The sequence below is a fragment of the Haemaphysalis longicornis genome, unplaced genomic scaffold, assembly GCF_048455015.1.
Source record: "Haemaphysalis longicornis isolate Haplotype H1 unplaced genomic scaffold, Haemaphysalis longicornis Haplotype H1 scaffold_1, whole genome shotgun sequence".
Classification (NCBI taxonomy): domain Eukaryota; kingdom Metazoa; phylum Arthropoda; class Arachnida; order Ixodida; family Ixodidae; genus Haemaphysalis; species Haemaphysalis longicornis.
The window spans coordinates 477947478-477962820 of NW_027526203.1; the positions used below are offsets into that span (position 1 = coordinate 477947478).

General features: G+C 50.4%; 1 protein-coding gene across 8 annotated transcripts in view; it reads left to right on the forward strand.

The window, feature by feature from the left end:
- The first annotated feature begins 7703 nt into the window (after positions 1-7703).
- The window catches only part of LOC144156304 (carboxy-terminal domain RNA polymerase II polypeptide A small phosphatase 1-like), a 102282-nt gene continuing 94642 nt past the window's right edge, over positions 7704-15343 (forward strand). For 2 of the 8 annotated variants that reach the window (XM_077688274.1, XM_077688275.1), the window contains exons 1-2: positions 7707-8157; positions 8656-8783. In XM_077688274.1, coding sequence (XP_077544400.1) covers positions 8085-8157; positions 8656-8783 — 201 coding nt within the window. In that variant the 5' untranslated portion in view covers positions 7707-8084. Of the gene's footprint in view, positions 8158-8655; positions 8784-15343 lie in introns of all 8 variants that reach the window. The other 6 variants (XM_077688276.1, XM_077688278.1, XM_077688277.1 and 3 more) reach the window with 6 other exon arrangements.

Here is a 15343-nt window from a genome sequence, read left to right on the forward strand (position 1 = left end):
CCATGAACAAAACAAGCCAGGTACAAATACGTTCACAAACAAACCAAGGGCAGAAAATGGCTTGCCGTGGTGTGGTGGTGTCATCTAGGTTCACTAACGGTAAACAAGGCCCTGTGATGTCATTGCAGACCACGAAAACGCATTTAGTGGGGAAATCAAAATTTTAACTTGCATTAACTAATTTCTCAGTGAATAAAGCACCGTTTGCATGCGGACAAGCGCTGGGGGCCCTATAAACACGAAATCTTTCGAATAACACAAACTTGTGTTTTGTCTCCATGGTTCCTTTAAGCTTTTTTTTAAAATGCTATGGATGAGCTGCTTCACATAAAAGGCGTATTTTACAACATTCTTAGCCTTGTATGGCTTTCTCGCACAGCTTAGACGTCGTGTAAAAAAGCCAACTTGGTCTAGCAGCTCAAGGCAAGGTAGGCGCACCTTCTCCCGTTTGTACTCAAGAGTTTGCATGAGCAGGCATTAATTGACTGCTGCATAATCGAGTAAAACTGAAGGCACTTCGCACTATGAGGCACAGGGCAGCGTAGTAGACCTCTCACTCGAGGATCTTCAGCGTAAACCAAGACATCGCGTACAAAAGGTAATTTTTTTGGCTTTGTAAATTCAATGCAGCCTCGGCAGCCAGGAATCGAACCCCAGACATTGTACATCCCTGCAGCCACAGGAGACCATGAGAGATCTGAGCAATCTGGCACCTCAGAAATCTCATGAAGATGAATAAAGCTACCGTGTGATATTATTTAGAGGGTTTACAAAACCCAAGGATAGACAGCATAGGGGCACTAGATACATACTTGCTTATACAAAACTCAAAAGTAAAAAAAAAATGACGTGGGCAGCCAAGGCACGGTAAATCTACGGTGTTGACCAACACCATGTATTGTGTCCTGGCCGACCACGTAATTTCTGTGCCTGCCTCCACTGGAATGTGAAAGGCGCCGTAAACAGCCCTGTGGTCAGCCATAACCTATTACACATCCAAGACTACAGTGCAAACTTTGTCGTGACGGAAACCACGTACGATGCCGTTTGCACGAAGGTCACGCCAGCCTGCCTCATAGATTGCGCGATATCGATAGTGCATATAACAATTTCTGGTGGGACTTCACTAGGTGGTACATATAGCATCGTCCATACATTTTCAACAGTAAAAAAATAAAGGTAGTAAATAAGCAGTGCATAAGCTATCCCTACCTCTTCATTGTTTCACTACTTACTGAAAAACTTGTGCTTGAAAATGTCAGGCTGGAATGGATACGTAGACCAGGGTGGTATTGACATTGGCCTAAATAACTGAGTTTGATTTCCAGTACACACGCTGCTGTCTTCATGGCTATCAACTACCGTGTTACTGTAAACCCTCACTTGAAATGTACGCAGAGTGAGAACGCAATGGTGGATCTAAAGTATACCATCAATTACAAGCCATGCAAGTGCGGGAACCCGTTAGGTTGTGACAAGTGGCCTGCGAACAGTTCCCACTGGAATGGCAGGATGAGTGCTGCAGGCAGGCTAGGGGTACCGTGACTGCAGTCAAGAGATGCTGCAAGAGAAAGAAATGGAACATGAGGAATGAAACACCGTTCAGGCAGCAGTAAATAAACAGTCTAGGATGAGTAAAAAAAGGTCAAACGACAGAGAAGACCACACAAGCAGTGCTCTTGCCCGCCCTGCGTTATCCGGGTCGTTCCCGCTGAATTTCCATTGGTTATTGAACGCCGACTGGCCTCACTATTAAAGATGAAAACACATAACGAAGTCAGCATCCCTGGCAGGCACTCCTGGCAAGCAAAAGTGCTGGATGCAGTAACGAGTGCAACAGGCTAAAGCAGCGTGTTACAACGCCCTCACGAACCACACGCACACACGAAAACCTTCCCAACAGCGTCCTGTCACGCTCCTAACTTCACCAATAGATCGTACTGCAAGTTCATTTTCGTTACAACACGGTTAGCACAAGGCACGTTGTCTAGAAAAAGCCTCGAGGCTAACAAGTGATTTTAATGACGCCACATTGAAGAAGAGACAAAGAAACGCCATGGGCGAGACGGGTTTGCATGCGAGCGAGTTTCTGCGCCGTGCAACAAACCGTCAACAGCTCGCGATCGCCGACAGAGGCGAACAGAGCAGCATAAACAGTGACAATGACGCAAGACGGTGAGAACGCGCCGTTAAGAATTTCGTAAACGTCGCTAATATAACTGCAGCGAGCAGAAAGCAATTGAGCTTTTCAGTAGGAGATATGCGAACTGATTGCAAACCCGCCAAAAAGGAGCGCTCACCTGAGTCGGCCGATGGTGGACAGTTGAACGCCCACGGCTGATTGCACAGCCGTAGAGCCAGAAGACGCTGGAGCTGTTGAACGACGATTGACAGGGCGACAACCATCCACACTCGCGTTGACAGCAAAAGTCCAACGCGGCTACTTGAATCTCTACGGCGCGCACGCCGTGTAGGCAGCACTCGGAAAAATGTAAACATACCGCGCGGGAGCGCTGGAAACAAACGTGACGTCACATCCGCCTAGCGCTCCTCCTCACCCGCCGATATGGTCGGTTAATTCCTCCCCTGAAGGGCAGGTCCGACTGGGCTGCCAGGTTGACGAATCCTGCAGACTGAAACAAAGAATGAGGAATGGCGTCAAAGTGCAGTAATATCAAGCTGTGTCATCCAATAAATGTGGCTAAAAACAAAACACACTGCGCATATACATTTTTCTTCTTTGTTTGAACGTTGTTTTCGTCATCTTTTATAATGTACCACGCACTATTCACTAATATTGCAATTACTTTCAATCAGCATGAATGAACAGCGAAGTTGTCCACGAATAGGAAACGCGAGCGACAGCGCCGGGCCCTGTCCATATATCTCGACTGCAGACGCCAACCGTGCACAATGCAGAAACAGAAGATGGCTCCCGACGAACACGCACATTTGCTAAGCACGTCACGAGTGGTTGGGTCATTGTTCTCGAATACATATACAAGCCACAAGTACAAGCACACGGAGTCGAAAAGAATGGTAAAGTATGACATTTGTCAATTAGATTAGAAGGTATTAAACTACAAACCACCAGACGTTAAACAAACGGTAAGCTACGACGTCGAGGCGACCGCCTTGTACTAAATGCAGACTGACGCTTCCTTAGTGGCTTTCGTAACGTGCCGCGATTTCCCGAACTAACAGAGTTCACTTACTTTAGTCGCCGTACGGCGACAATCCACTTGTCTTCACCTTTTCTCCCACGGCTGCGACGGGAAGCTGTAAAAAGCTACGGGCCTGGCGTGCCCTCGTGGCATTTGAGGCAACAATATCTGAACCCAGATTTTTTCTTTGCTACTGTGGGGTCGCAGCATGATTGCGATGACGCCATCGAACCGTCAGCTGCAGAAACTTCACCGCGAAATAAAAAAACCCGGAGCAAATTCCCAAATAGCCCACGCTCACGCAGCAGCAGCGAACGCGGGCATGCGCGAGCGAACGCCTTCAAGCTTGTAAATTCAGCCGCCAGAAGGCGCCACCTGCTCCTCAAACCGCATTGCAGGGTGCCTATAGCTTTCCTTTCTAGCCGTATGGCTGCATTCAGGTGGATGTCAAACTTTCCTTCGCAGAAACTTACTCCACCTTGGGGATTTCCCCTGAAAAATCTGGTCAAATTGAAATTATTTCCGCCACTTTGTTGATAAATTGCTTGTGGTTATTCCATTATATAAAACGCTGGCTTTCATATGAGCTAGAGAACATATATTCGACAAAAATCGGTTGTCTGTCCCTTTAAATCGGTGAATCCAGCCGCCGCGGACGCTTGGAAGTCTTCAGTGTGCAAGAAGAGCGCGGATATGTCAACTTTTTCGCGTAGAACTAACGCTTCGACGTTGACTCCTGGCGCTCTAATTTCCTTGAAGCATGTGAGCAGATGTCTTCCGGTGCGATTATGATACGTTTCGCAAGATGGCGCAGTGTATCGTCTGACGTATCATCATCATTGGACGAGCAGCCAGGCAAATGCAGCAATGTTTACGCCGCAAAACCGGCACTGCCGCGGCCCCAGCGGCTCCGCAAAGTACAGATCTTGCCTTTCTGGAAAGCGGTTTGAGCTAGTATAGCGAAGAGTAAAGGTAAGAGTTCTAGAAATGTGGGTCAAGATCCACTTTCGCGATCGTATTATCCAATTTTTGGAAAAAATCGAATCGTATTAAACGCACAAAGATGCATTATTTAAAATGGACATTGGCCGGGAATAAAAAGAAAAAAAAAGGTATCAAGCCGAAAAACGTATTATGCCGAATCGTAGATTCCACTGTAATTCCCCGTACCGCGACGAATGCGCAAGTGCCGAGACGGGTCCCGGTCAACATGGTAACCACGTGCAACACGGAACATACGGACCGATGAACGTCGCAAGGGCCATCCAAATTAAGTTCTGTCTCCGGCGGTGACCGCTGCGTTGGAACACAATTAAAGGTACACTGAAGTGATATGTAAACATTGCGGGATTACTAGCGCAAATTGTAGTCCGGAGTCCCCAGGCCATGTTTCGACCACTCTAGGCGCGTTTACGCGATTTTATTTAGTAGAAAAACTAATTCGAAAATGCTGTCCTCCTCTCTTTACGCTCGCCCATTTTCTGTGGCGTTTTCGTGTGACGTCAGGAGGGGATGAGCTGGCAATTGGCTGCGCTACTGCACGGCTCCCCGGCCGACAGAGTCAGTCGGCCCAGCGTTTCGTCCGCCGGCAGCCGGCGGGTCGTCGCAATCAAGGAGGTTAAAAAAAAATTGCGTGGTCGCAATTCGTTTGCTTAGTTGAAACGAAGCCAGGACACGTTTGTGAATGGAAGAATGTGCCTTTCTTTACTTGGTTTGTTTGTACACTGTATCTAGCTCCAAGTCAAGTTTGCTTCACACAAGTGCTGCACAAGCGCACATGCGACGCTTCGCTGACTGGTACGCCAGTAGGAAAATATAAGGCCTCTTGAAGGCGGGAGAAGAGTCAGCGAAGTCAATATAGGTACTAAGGAAATAAAATCAACTGATATTTTTCCCGTACAGCGTAAAACTAGGGTGCGGGAAGCACTTTTTTTGCGCTGGGCGAACAACCACAGCGGTCAGCAGCACGACAACGTTGAGCACGACTACGCATCTGCGAACGCTTTTCCGTCTACGAAATGCAATTGCTAGACGTGAGCTACTGTGGAAACTCGGGCGACGCTTACTGCACGATCGCAGTACAACAAATAGTCACCTAAGCTGCTTGAAATGCCAAAACTAAATAAGTGTAAACCGGTTGTACAATATATACCCTATATTAGCAACGCCTTCGCGTCCCCCTCCGTGGCTGAGTAGTCTGGGGTGCTGGGTTTGTCACCGCAAATGTTTTGCAAGTCACGAGTTCGAATCCCCGCGGGTACATGCTTTTTTTTTTTTTTTTTGTAAGTTAACTTTTTTGTTTTCCGCCGATGTTTTCTATATTGAGTTCACCTTTTTTTGGGCCGCAACGTTCATGGCTACACGAACTAGTTCACAAAACGCGCGCAGGCTGGCACATGCATGGCGCGCTAGCGAGTTCTCGTTGGCGTGCTGTTGCCATAAGCACCGACTGCTTGCAGGCAGTGGGCACAGGCCAGAATGAACAGACCCTTGGCCTGGTGCGAACACGCTTTTTACGATACAGGCATGAGGGAGGCAAGCTCCAATTATGGGGGAAAAGTGCATGACATTTGGGCGTCTACGGGTACGCGGAGGGCGTTCATGCACTGCGTAGGTTTCGGCTAGTGAATGCTACGATTCCAAGCCGTCCTAGGAGGCTTATCTTTATGCATTTTTACAGCTGACAACATGGCAGAAGCGCGGTACGATGATTACTGAGTCATTGAGAATGCCCATCCAACAACGCCACCGGTTGTGTTTTACAGAACCGAAATCGAAACCGAAACTTGTTTGGTTGCTCACCTTGGGCATCGTCCAATCACGGTGCCCGCTCCTCCTAACGTCACAGCTTTAGTTGGTGCGGCCGCCGCAAACCGCGCATGGTAGTTTTTCTTCTTTCGCGCTTTGTAAAATAATTACCGATTTGTCAATCGTAAAAACGATGAAAAGTGTGCTAATTTGAGCCAGTCTACACAGTGCAAGCAAAAACGGGAGCTTGACAAATTCACTTCAGTGTCCCTTTAAGAGTACAAGCCGCACACACATATGCAGCACGTCGTTGGCAACTGAAGGTTACGCTATCACATTCACGAGGAACTTTTGGACACGAGCATTACAACCCAGCGTCTGCGCCAAAAGCTCCCAGATGTTCGGCATTACATTACGACGATGCTGACGATGACAGCTCTTGAGTGGCTGGAGGCTACCATGCCTATGTACCTGGAAGATATATCAAAATAAGGTGTGGGGATCCAAGCGAGTTCCGCACGAAGGATACATAAGAGGCTTACTCTAGTGTTTCCTGCGTAAGGGACCTCCTGAAAACCGAGGACTTCCTGTTCGTGCTGACTCGCAAATTAACAGTGATCGAGTCTCTTTTCGGAATGCTGTATGTCTGCTGGCTCCAACGACGTTTTGTATGTTCGTTCTGCACTCTCGGGATTTCAGAAAATGCTCAAAACTGGAATCGCAGCATCGAATGCCCTTTCAAACGTCGCTCGTGCCCAAGAATTCAGCTGCAGTGATGTTTCAGTTGCCGCCTTCTGAGTCCGCGTGCCGCCACCACCAACTTCTCAGCCAAACTCTCAACTTTCATTCTGGACAATCTTCAAAGGCTCAACGCTGATGTTTTGCCGTCTCAGCTGCCTTCAGTGCAGCTATCAGCAAAAGTTATTTCGGCGGTTACGTTGCCAGGAGCTCGTGCGGATGAATTGCGAAAAGTTGTGAGCCCATTTCAACAAAGCCTGGAACGAACCAACCCCTGTTCACATTCACCCGCAAACAGTACCGGGCAGCTGCTATTCGCGCCCGACCCCTTAGCGCGCTGCAGGTGGTCGTCTTCGTAGCTCCAAGCTACTCAAGTGCACGCGAAACAGTGAGGCGCACCGACTCATGTCACGGTGCGTTTTTTGAGCTCTCCTCACGATCGAACTATGCGTTCAGTGTCAGATGATGCTTTTCAGTTCATCACAAAAAAAAAAAAAAAAAAAAAAATCGTCAAGAAAATACCTCAAACTGTGAGGAATCACCGAAAGACAGTATGCATGTACCTAGCAACGAATATCCTCAAGTACCTCGAACTTAGAAGTCAGCGTGCTGAAGAGAGCAGGAAAATATTTTTCTCTTTTGTTTTTCCCAAACCATGTGCGTGTTTTGCTGTATCTGTTTCTGCACATTTTCTATTGTCAACTTCAGTTAGCTGGGAAATAAACATATATTGTGGTTGGTTACTCCCAGTACACGCCTTTGGAGTGATCTGTACTTTGTTTTCGCATTAACAACTTTTGAAACTCGCTGTGTCGCCAAAGCGGCAAGCGTGGGCTCACTGCAGACAAGCGCGTTTGAACGACGCGCCGAATGCGTCACCCTCTTTAAGTGGCGGCGCTTAGCGGCGGGGCCCTGCACAAGCGCCGACGGCGCCAGCGTGGGCGCCAGCCAGTGTATTTCCGGTTCTTTTGCCAGCCACAGAAAGAAGGCATAGAGAAGGCGCTGCACTGAGAAGGCTAGGGGGGGAGAATGGGCGGAATAGAAGGAAAGGGCTTCGTTGGCCGCTCGGGGCTGATGCGTTTGGCATTGAAAAAATATAGGAGGCGATGGATTGACTTAAACAGCTTCACAAAATTTTCACAATAGCGCCATATTTATTACTCCAAGTAAAAAAAAAAAGGCCTCTGATAAGATGCACTCAAAATTGCGCTGCGTCTTTAAATAAACTGGTAAGAACCATGGCAGGGTCTGGGCATGCGCAGTAATATTTTCGTAGTCCTCTTCACCAGGCCAGGCGACCAGGCCTAGTATTTTTTAACATGGACTCCGAAGGAAGCCGCGAGAGATCCTGAAACTTTTTAATTTATTGCAAAGTTTATTCGTTTTGTGCTGTTGCAAGGTACCTGCAGTCGCCTAGGAGTAAATTTGGGATCCATGGACAGTACGTCCATAATTACTCAAGTTAACAGAGAAGAGGAACAACTAACAAATTTTCCTCCAGATAGAGGTAGGTGCTTGGCAATATGGCGCCATGGCGGGCTTGTAAAGGGGGAGGTAGTGTCGCTGGTGGCACATTGGCGGCGGCGGCCCCGAGGAGCACGGCACCGTGGCGGCCCTTGCGCCGGCTGCCAGCGAGGCCTGCGTGGCGCGAGCCGCGTGCCTGCATCGGCGGCGGCGGCGGAGCAGGTGCGCGCAGGGCGCTTTAGGGTTAGGTGTCCGGGTCGCCGGAGGGGAGGGGGGCGGCGCGTGCCCGCGAGAGGTGGCGCGCTGTCGTCGGCCCCAGGGTGGAACACGCCGGCCGAGCCCTGGGGCTGTCCACGTAATGGAGGGTCGGCGCTGAGCGGCACGGCGCGGCCCAGCAAAGGCGGCAAGGGGGGCGGGGCGCCCACCCCGTCGACGGGCAGCGGCTACCCCGGGAGCAGGGGCCCGCCGCCCCGCAAGAGCGGTGAGTGCGGGGCCCCGCGCGGCGCGGCCGCTACAGCCTCCTCTTCCTGCCACGCCGCAGTGCCCGCCAGCAGCAAGAAGCCCCGGCAGCGCGGCTTCCTCAACACGCTGCTCTGCTGCTTCGGGAGCAATAACCAAGGTGCTAGCAACCCCGTGATCGCCGAGGAGAATGGCCAGTACTCGCCCAAGGTGAGCCGCTGCCTTGCCCGGCCAGCAGGGGAGCGCCTCTCATTTCTGGCCGGTGAAGAAGCGCTCCCCTGGCGTGAGCCCATTGCGTTCGGCACCTTTGCTCCGTGCGTTGACGCCGTCTAAGGGCAGGCTGTGATAGGCGCACGTTTTTGGAGTGAGCGTACTGTGGCGTCAGGTGCGTACTCTGGTTGTTTGTGGGGCTCGTGGGGAAGCCACCATTTGGCTCTGTGCCTGGGATTAGTGAACACCGCCTTGTACACCCTCCCTAATTTTTAACAATCTCACGGTAGCCACGACCGATTGGCGTTCGAGCCCCTTGTCACGCTGTCCAGCGGCGATGTAGGCGAGAGTACGCGCACGCGCATAAAGCCCTATCATGTGTGAGCATAGTCTGCTACGTTGTTTCCTCGAGAGCGATATACCCGCTGCGATTGCGTTTGCATTATTTTTACGAGAAACCGGGGTTATTTGTATGTAGCACATGCGCACCTCCAAAGGATGTTTGATATTTCATATCACTTGCCCAGCAGTTCTATCAGGAACATTTACACTGCTTAGCTTCTTTTGGCAGCTAGCAAACGGCTTTCACTGGTAAGAAAAGCAGGGGGTGTGTTGCTCTTAGGAGAGCAGCGTAGCAGGCATCACTCATACAGCAGGTAGTTCTATGCTCGTACTCTTGCCTATTTCGCTACTGGACACCGTGATGAGGCGCTGACAGGCTGATCGGTCGTCGCTCCTGCGATGTTGAAAATTTGGTAGGGTGTACACCCTGCACAAAAAGAATGCGGGGCACCCAGGCGATTGCAAAAATGCATCGCCGCGCCATGACATCGCAGTGCCCATACAGCTCCATTCGTGCTTGGCACCCAGGCGATTGCAAAAATGCATTGCCGCACCATGACATCGCAGTGCCCATACAGCTCCATTCGTGCTTGATGACAGGACATTTTCTCAGTTGCTGCGGACAAGTTGAATATGTGCAGTTCGGTGCTAGGGGTTGCTTTCTTATTTCCTGCATCATTCTCTCACTAGCCTTTATTGGTTGTTGCCTTTTGTTCAGGGCTTTAATACGCACCAGCCCCGATTTTTAGCCGGAAAAAAACAAAAAACAAAAGAACAACTAAAGAATAGAATGACGAAAAGGTCTGGCATGGTGAGAAATCTCCAAAACAACCTGCATCTGTCTAGCTAACGAGAAAGTTGCTACACGTCCGTAGTGGTATATAGCAAGGACCAACATTAACGAGCCTTCTGTTAATGTTCAAAAACAGTAAAGTGTCACTCATGCCAAAGCAACCAGCACACGCTTGACCCTTGGCGCATTGCACGGGGAATGAAAGATGGCCTTTCCGCTGCAAGCCAGAAACCAGCAAATCTAGGATGCCCATGAGCACAGTGACCACAGGGGCGTGTTCCATTCCGTAGTTCACCCAGCGAGGCAGAAATTGTTTACAGCCATGCAAAAGGGAGTTTTACGATAAACAGCGGACTGGCGCCATGCATAAACCACCTTGTGGAGCATTGTGGCAGTCATTTGGCTGGTGGAAACTGGGGCATGTTTGAAAAACTAGTACATCAACTTGTAGATTTGTACAGGTGGGGACTCAATATTCCGGACCATGCGCGCGCGTGGCAAAAGCCACTGATGCACACTCTGGAGGCCTGACGCCTGTTGTCAAGACCGGCGCGCATGCGCGTCCTTTTTGACTCGCAGGCACACTGATCTGGCTTCCTTCAGATGGTCACTGAACGACCGCAGAGCGACGCCTTTCTAGCATTCCTTTCACGTCCGGATGGAACACTTGCGGCCTACTGGGGCCACGCGCTGGCTTTGGTGCAAGTGCTTCTCGCGTTCCGATAAATGTTTACGGGGGAATGTTTTGTTTGGTATTTTTTGTTTGGTGCTTTATCGTGCATACACGCTGTGACTAGCGGCTTACGAACGGCGTCGTCGAATAAAGCTTGTGAGGTACAATCACAGGGTGCTGTGCTATCGACAACTAAATACCAGCGAGATGAAAAGCGAACCTTTATTCATTTTCTGTATTTTGTATGCTACTCGACCACTGAATTTGTCTTTCAGCTCGCTTTCCGCTGCCGACAACATAGGCAATTTTCGAGTTTATTAAAATAAATGATCTCAGTTTTGTTTTTTTCTGTCTTGTTTCTTACTTAAAAATGATCCAAAGATGTACTATTTATTGCCTGTTTGCTCTGCACGTCGCCATTTGTCAAAATAGCACCTCGGGTTCCAATCACAGAACGCCCTAAGATTATGCGGTACTTTTAGAAGGCATTCCTCAAAGAGGAAGTTGCGGGATTACTAATACGTCGAGGGATGCTGTTAGCCAAGCAAGTGATGCCTACAGGGATTAGAAAGGCCGGCTTGCAGATGGCCAGCGGAGCGGAAGGACAAGGTTTAAAACAGAAGAGAGGAGAAGCTGATTGTTGCTGCAGTAGTTGAAGAACCGCTCCTTCGAACCAAATAAATTCGGCAGGCCCTCAGCGAATAATCTGACGGCGTTCTTCGATGGGAACCCCAGGTGCCATATTGACGAATGCCGATGGGCAGAGCGAACAGAAAATTTAATAAAGGATCTCGTTGGATCAGTTTTAAGTAAGGAAGTATACAACAAAACAAAGGGAATTTTTTTTACAAACCTTGCGAAATTCCTACTTTAGTGGCCGCGGAAAGTGTGCTGAAAGATCAGTTCAGTGCTCAAGTAGCACACAAAATAAAGCCGATGAATTAAGGCTCGCGATTCATCTCGCCGGCATTTCGTTGTCGATACCACGGCAGCCTGCGATCGTGCTTCATATGCACTTCATTCGGTGGTGCTGTTCGGAAGCCGCTAGTCTCAGCGTGTATAAACGATAAAGCACAAAATAAAAAAACTACGGGAAACTGCGCCAAAGCCGGTGAAAGCGTCACATTAGGCTGCAAATGTGTCGTTGTGATGTAGGGAATGCTACAAAGGCTTCGCCCTGCAGTGCTTCAGTGACCATCGCAGTACCCCCCGCACGGGGCACCTTGAGCAATCTTGGTGACGGTGTTGGCGACACCGCGGACCCCGAGCCCCCTAACATAAGCTGGATCCAGCCGTGGCGATGTGTTGTATGGTAAAGGGTAGAAACCACAAATGGTGGCCGTCGGAGCCCAGGTCAAGCTCTGGTAAATGGGCTCCCTGTCTGTCTACCAGGCAAGGAGCTCTGGGACCTCTTCAGCTATCAGGGTAAGGCTGACGAAGAAAGTACCCCCCGTCTCCCTGCTTTCCAATGTATCATATGGCATTTTCCAAACCCCCCTCCCCCCCCCAAACGTCATCGGCCCCCGACAAGGGGCCTCACCGAAGTTTCGTTCCCACCTCTTTCAACAACTGTCTTGTCAAAAACCGTGAATAACTGCTCGTTTTCTTGTGATTGAGTCAGCTGACTCAGCAAGACCTGTCGCTTCCATGTCCATATTCTTGATTTCTAAATTTCTGCAAAGCACCAAAGGTGGCAAATATCAAGCTAGGAAGCTCAGGACCGGAGAAATCCTTGTAGAACTCAATGCCGAACAATAAGCCCGCACTCTTCTTGCACAAACCCGCATCCATGATCTGGACATCAGGGTCACATCACACCCCGCAGGAGCCTAAACAGCTCCCAGGGTGTGATTTCTGAGACAGATCTCCTGACGAAAACAGATGCCGACCTTTTCGAAGGTTTAAACGATGAGGGCGTCACAGCTGTGCGGCGCATCACGATGCGCAGGGACGACAAGATAATCCCCACCAAACACTTCCACAATATATAAATGCAAGCTTCATTCGATGCTCCATTCGTCCTGACATTCCGAACCCGCGCCGCTGCTTCAAGTGCCAGCGGTTCGGGCACGGTACAAACTCTTGCCGTGGCCGAACGACCTGTGCAAAATGCGCGGCGTACGATCACCCCAGCGACAACTGCTCATCCGACACCCTCACTTGTGTGAAGTGTGGGGGGCCGCATGCAGCGTACTCCCGCAAATGTGAAAAATTTCAAACAGAGAAAAAGATTATCAACATCAAGGTCACTGAGAACATCACCTTCCCAGAGGCGCGAAACTTCCCCCCTGGGGAGGTACGCCGACGCAGCTCGCCGGGGGGTGGAGTGGCGTCTGGTTTCGGCTGGGACCCAGTACCGCGAGTCGGACTTGGTCCCGCCCCCTCACCCCCCTGGGTTGACTCATGCAGCCCAACCCCGCACCACACCGGTTGCTGAGGCAGCAGCGGTTGTGGTGCCAACCATCTCTGTTAGGACCGATGCTGCTCCCGCCCCTGCTTCCCCGTCCTCCATTGCGTTGGAGGGTGCCGAGGGGATGGACAGGGGGGGCCCCGCATCGGCTCCCACCGCCACCACACCGCCCGTGCCGCTTCTGGTGCCCCCGACACCCGCGGCGGTGGCGGCTCAAACGAAGGGCCCCCGAAGGGGGGCCCAGCTCGACGGGCACTCCCAGGACATCGGACGACGACATGGACGTCGTGCCGTTCTTGCCTGCAACGCAGCGCAAGGAGCGGGCTCCGACGTCCAAGCCTACAGAAAGGCCCAAAAAGCTCAATCCAAGAGTCACAGCCCCGAAAGACGACACATAAACATACACACTCCAGTAGCTCTCACACTAAATAATGGGAAGAGAAAACATAATACAATAGAACTGTAGAGGCCTTCTTGAAAATCTTGACGAGGTGTACGAGATACTGCACTCCAATCAGCCAAGTGTCCTATGCCTACAAGAAACACATTTAAATTCCAAACATACAAATTTTTTGAATAGTTACCTGGTATTTAGGAAGGCCAGGGATGGTGGTGGTACATCTTCTGGGGGTGTGGCCATCATTGCCCGAAAGTCCTTGGCGTGTCACACTATCCAGTTACAGACCGTCCTTGAGGCTGTTGCCATTCGTACCATAATTTTCAATAGGCTAATAACACTATGCTCCGTTTACATCCCTCCTGATTTCCAGCTCTCGAGCTCGGATTTAGAGGGCCTTGTAGATCAGCTACCCGCACCTTTCATTCTTTTAGGCGACCTCAACGCACATAACTCTCATTGGGGCTCTGCCCGCACGTATGCCCGAGGTTGCCTTATCGAAAAATATCTAACATCTTCGGGAGCATGCCTATTCAATAAAAACAAGCCTACATACCATAATATAGTACGCAACACTTATTCACACCTCGACTTGGCTATTGGCTCGGCAGTACTCTTTCCATCTCTTGAATGGGATGTTGGCACTAACCCATATGGTAGTGACCACTTCCCAACCATATTAACATACATAGGTAAAGGCCCGAACAGTTCACTCCCCCATAACAGGTTCAATGAAGCCAGAGCGAACTGGAGTACATTTACAGAAACATCCGAACTACACCACACATCCATAACACACCTACACATTGAAGAAGCCACCCAACTCCTCACGGCGCACACCCTCGCCGCCGCCGAAAATTCCATTCCCCAGGCCTCTGGTGCTCCGCACAACCCAAGGGAGGCCCTGGTGGAATGAGGACTGTAGGCGTGCGCGAGAGGCCCAGAACAAGGTGTGGAGTATCCTTCGCCGGTACCCCGCATCAGATAATCTCATTTCTTTTAAACGGGCCAAAGCTTTTGGGAGGTGAGTGCGCCGTGAGGCGAAAAGGGAGAGTTGGCGCACCTTCCTCACTTCCATCAATTCATACACACACACACAGTCTGGACGTATCCTCGGTATTCAATTGCGTGGAATGCATGCAGGCAACCAAGTGTGCGCCGCCATATCTGTGGCCAAGCGTCTGTTGCTAGGCGACGTTGTGCGCACGGCCTGCAGATCCACCCCTCTTCTCCTCTGTGCAACCGTGTGAGTGCGCCCGTGGCCTCCGCAATTTGCTGCCGGCGGCGTGCCACCGGCAGCAAATCGCGGAGGTTACGGTGCGCCGTCACTCGTTACGTCGGGCTCCGCGGGATGGCGGCACTTGTCCAGCTAAGCACAACTGTGAAAACACGACTGTGTTTCACGTTGCAAACTCTTCGCCGAACACAAAGTATTGCGTCGAGTTCACTGTGAGTGCGATTAATAACATCTCTGTTGGCGCCACAGTTTAGAATCGGATTGGAACGGAGCAGATGACGCACGCCGGTGTCTTTTTTTTTTTTCTTCGGCGTGCGGCCGCAGTGGCCCAGGCTGCGCCGTATCCGTGGCGCATCGGCCATGTCTGTGGCCGTTTCCAGTGTTGCGAAGCAAAGAAATTGACCGCTAAACTTTTCAACGAATACCGTCTATACGAAAACTAAAAGGGCAACAGACACACAGCCTGCCCCTGGTTAGTACAACAGGGGGACACTGGAAGACCAGGCTAACACACTCGCACAACACTTCCAACACGTGTCCAGCTCAGCATACTACGCTAACACTTTTATGCAACACAAAACATCTGCAGAAAAGAAGCCCTTACGAGACAAGAACAAGTCGAATTCAGCTTACAACTCAATTCTCACACTTCATGAGCTGAAGGTTGCTCTTGCCACTTGTAAGCCTTCAGCTCCAGGGGCAGACAGC